The sequence below is a fragment of the Alligator sinensis genome, unplaced genomic scaffold, assembly GCF_000455745.1.
Source record: "Alligator sinensis unplaced genomic scaffold, ASM45574v1 scaffold585_1, whole genome shotgun sequence".
NCBI lineage: Eukaryota > Metazoa > Chordata > Crocodylia > Alligatoridae > Alligator > Alligator sinensis.
Window position 1 is genome coordinate 715,062 of NW_005842530.1, and position 4,168 is coordinate 719,229.

Genomic DNA, 4,168 nt, shown 5'->3' on the forward strand with positions numbered 1-4,168 from the left:
GACCTGAACCTGTTCAGCCTCAGCAAGAGGAGGCTGAGGGGGGACCTGGTGGCTGCCTACAAGCTCATCAGGGGGGATCAACAGCAAATAGGCAGAGCTCTTTTCTCCCCAGCACCACCTGGGGTGACAAGGAACAATGGTAATAAGCTGATGGAGAATAGGTTTAGGTTAGAGATCAGAAGGCAATATTTTACAGTTAGGATGGCCAAAATCTGGACCCAACTTCCTAGGGTCCTCGCCCCTACCTTGGGCAAATTCAAGAGGAGGTCGGACAATCACCTGTCTGGGGTCTTGTGAACCTAGCATTTATTCCTGCCTGTGGCAGGGGGTCAGGCTAGATGATCTGTTCAGGTCCATCCTGACTCTAGCTACTATGAAACATGGTCCGCTGGGTGGCAAATCAGCTTAGTGGTTGCACCCAGAGAGTGGTAGTAGATGGGTTGGTATCAACCTGGAAGGATGTGGGTATTGGGGTCCCTCAGGGTTCAGTCCTTGGACTTGTACTCTTCAATACTCTTCAATATCTTCATCAGTGACTTGGATGTGGGTGTGAAATGTACTTTGTCCAAGTTTGCAGACAATACTAAATTATGGGGTGAAGTGCACGCTCCGGAGGGTAGGGAATGATTCCAGGCAGACCTGGACAGGTTAGAAAAGTAGGCAGTACACAATAGGATGCAGTACAACAAGGACAAGTGCAGAGTGCTGCACCTAGGGCACAAAAGTATCCAGCACATCTACTGGTGGGAAGTGACCCTCTCAGCAGCACAGAAGCAGAAAGGGATCTTGGAGTCATAGTGGACTCCAAGATGAACACGAGTTGTCAGTGTGATAAAATCATCAGCAAAGCTAACCGCACTTTATCATGTATCAGCAGATGCATGACAAATAGAATCAAGGAGATGATACTTCTCTTCTATGCGGCATTGGTCAGACTGCAGTTGGAGTACTGTGTCCAGTTTTGGGCGCTGCACTTCAAGAAGGATGTTGATAGACTTGAGAGGGTCCAGAGGAGGGCCACTCGTATGGTTAGGGGCTTACAGGACAAGCGCTATGAGGAGAGACTGAGGGACCTGGACCTCTTCAGCCTCAGCAAGAGAAGGCTGAGAGGTGATCTTGTGGCCGCCTGCAAATTCATTAGGGGGACACAGCAAGGGATCACCAGGGCGCCCCTTGGGGTAACAAGGAACAATGGTCACAAACTGACAGAGAGCAGATTTAGTCTAGATATCAGGAAAAACTTCTTTATGTTAAGGGTGGCCAAAATTTGGAATGGGCTTCCAAGGGAGGTGGTGTTTTCCCCTACCTTGGGGGGTCTTTAAGAGAAGGCTGGACGGGCATCTGGCTGGGGTCATCTGACCCCAGCTCTCTTTCCTGCCTAGGTAGGAGGTCAGACTCAATGATCCGTTGAGGTCCCTTCTGACCCTAGCATCTATGAATCCATGAAGCTATGAATCTATAATGATCCTCCTGACCTTAAAATCTACAGACCATTCAGTATTGTCTTATAGGCTGAACTATATTTCACAAGATTTCTAAGAATGCAAACTGATCTATTCAGGGTACCACATGTACAGGAATCTTTTAAGAGCTTCCTTGTACTGTAGTATCACTAGACAAATGATGTGACCTTCCAAGAGATGTGGTAAATTTATTTTAGGGTGATACTTCTAGGACAGTCTGTTGATGCAATGCAATTTGCTCTCTTAGTTAATGACATTAAGCCTGCCTTTTTCTCTTCTTACAGAAGCAAATCCAGAGAAATTCAACAGTCGCTTTCGAAATAAAATGTTTTATGCTGGGGTGAGTTGGGATACGTTTTACAGGATGGTGTTTGTTTAAATTATTTACTATTCAAATTCCTTTCTCTGTCTCTGTCTTTCACCCTTGAGGGTAATGGCCATTTTTCCCATAGCCATTAGAAGTAAGCAGTTGTTGCTCCTGGCAATAGCATACATATATGTCCATCTGGAAGTTTGTGAAGCAGTATTGCCCCATAATGCCTAACATTTCAGATGAGTGCTGCAGCCCTTGGATGCAAGACTGATAATCTCCTGCACCCACTGCTGCAGATTGGCAGACATCTCAACAAAACACTCAGCTCTGTGGGCAGTACTTTGCTGCTGAATTTACTGGTGAAATTAGTAATGCATAGAGAAGAAAATCATTGCCTGTAACTTTATCCCCTGATGAGCAGTCCTGGATTTGAAGCTGGAGGGAAAGAACAACAGAGAGCTGCTATTTGGAGCCCTTCATTTTCATATTGAAAATGCCAACCATTTTTATCCAGAAGGAAAATGGACAAGTGTTCAGATTTATTTTATTCTGAAGTGGAGTTAAGAAAGGAAGATGTTGGCTGGATGGTGCATCACAAAGGTCCTTGCACGATCAGCTGCTTTAACATCCAAACAAACAAAAAAAAGCAAGAATTTGCATTTAGAGGCACATTGATGTTTCTTGGTTAAACCTTTCCATGTAGAGGCTGGTTTTTCACAATGCAGTACCTTGGAAGCTGCAAAACAAAAGAACCGGTCCTGCCTAGTGTTTCAAAGGACTTCAGAATTTGAAATAGTGCTGACTGCATGTTAGCAGAAGAGAGTTGTCTAAAACACCGTTAAAGCAGACAAGGATAGAATTTACATCAGCTTGGTATGTGGTAGCAAAGTATCGAGAAAAGTGAGGATAGCATAGGAAAGAAGTCCTAGATTGTTTAAATATAGAAGTCTGATATGATTTTCACCTTTTCCTATATGTTGCAGGCAGCCTTTTCAGACTTTCTGCAGAGAAGTTCCAGAGATTTATCCAAACATGTTAAAGTTGTGGTAAGTAGAGATAATTAAGATATCCCTTCTGTACTGTGAGACAGGTGCAGTGCATTCTGTGCAAACATATACCTTACCACACTGGACCACTGATTATGCTTTTTTCTGTTTCAATCGTGGTACCTGCGATCCATTTTTACAGTTATATGCAAGAAGATTGCCATGTAAAACACACCCTTTCCTAGCTCAAGGACAATGCATGGTGATCTCTATATTATAGAGAGATGGGTCACTGTATATGTGTCACTTGTACAGTCTGTTAATAAATGTTCTCATGGCAGTTTTCATTATGTCTGAGGTGCTGGTCAAAAGCTCTGCTGTGTTCTCTTGCTTTGGTTTTTGCAGTGTGATGGAACAGACCTGACCCCAAAGATTCAGGAGCTGAAGTTCCAATGTATAGTGTTTTTAAACATACCCAGGTAAACTCCATCTTTCTTTTTGGAGGTGAAAAGGAACAATGTGTGCCTGGTTTTGAAAGAAGTAATAGGATGAAATGGTATGAAATGGGATGCCACTGTGTTATCTGCCTGAGAAGTGGAAGACCCACAGTTTTATGACACTGTTAAATCCTGAACCACCAAAAGCTGTGGGTACCAAGTCTTAGGCCCATGTTAAGACCACTGTATAAGAAATTCATATATTTTGGGTGCCTCACATTTTAGGGGTGGTAGAAGTAATTAAGTAACTGGCACACTTTCTGGAGTTGTTCACTGGAAACGAAAACAAGGAAACAAAGACTTGGAATTGTCTTTTCTGTTGTTTTATTTGAAACATCACGGGGCAGGGGAGGAAAATCAATGATTTCCAGACAGACAGCTCCAAACTCATTAAAAAAAAAAAAAAAAAGTGTTTCTTGTCATTCTGGAAGGTGTCACAGTTAGTAAGGTATATAGTTGTATTGTTAAAATCCAGTACAACAGTCCTTTTTCTCCCTGTTCACTTCCAAGCATTCTTTTGCTGCAAAGTCCTCATGTTCTTTTTCTTCACTGGTGCCCTCTTTGCAAAGTTCTCTGAAGTTCTTCCTGTCCTTGTTTATTCAAGGTCCCATGTATAGCTACCCCCTAAGGATAGGAAGATGGAAGAAAATGCAGCAGCTGTTTTTTAGGTTTCCTCCACATTTGGCTTATCTTCCTTCTGCTCCCATACTTATCAGATTTTGCATCCTTTCTGTTCTCAGATTTTCTGGGTCAGGAATTAGAGAGGAAACAAAGTCCTGCAGACAAGAGTCTTAGTTGAAGCCCCTGGCCTGCTAAGGAGAGGCACAGAAGGCCTTATACTGTCAGAAGGCTCAAGCTAAAAATTCAGCTCGACATCTGATCTGCAGAAGGCAGAGGAAGCAGGGAAAG

General features: G+C 43.2%; 1 protein-coding gene across 2 annotated transcripts in view; it reads left to right on the forward strand.

The window, feature by feature from the left end:
- The window catches only part of DGKI (diacylglycerol kinase iota), a 251,167-nt gene that overhangs the window by 125,239 nt on the left and 121,760 nt on the right, over positions 1–4,168 (forward strand). For both annotated transcript variants that reach the window (XM_025213468.1, XM_025213469.1), the window contains exons 16-18: positions 1,748–1,803; positions 2,760–2,822; positions 3,168–3,241. In XM_025213468.1, coding sequence (XP_025069253.1) covers positions 1,748–1,803; positions 2,760–2,822; positions 3,168–3,241 — 193 coding nt within the window. The remainder of the gene's footprint in view (positions 1–1,747; positions 1,804–2,759; positions 2,823–3,167; positions 3,242–4,168) is intronic.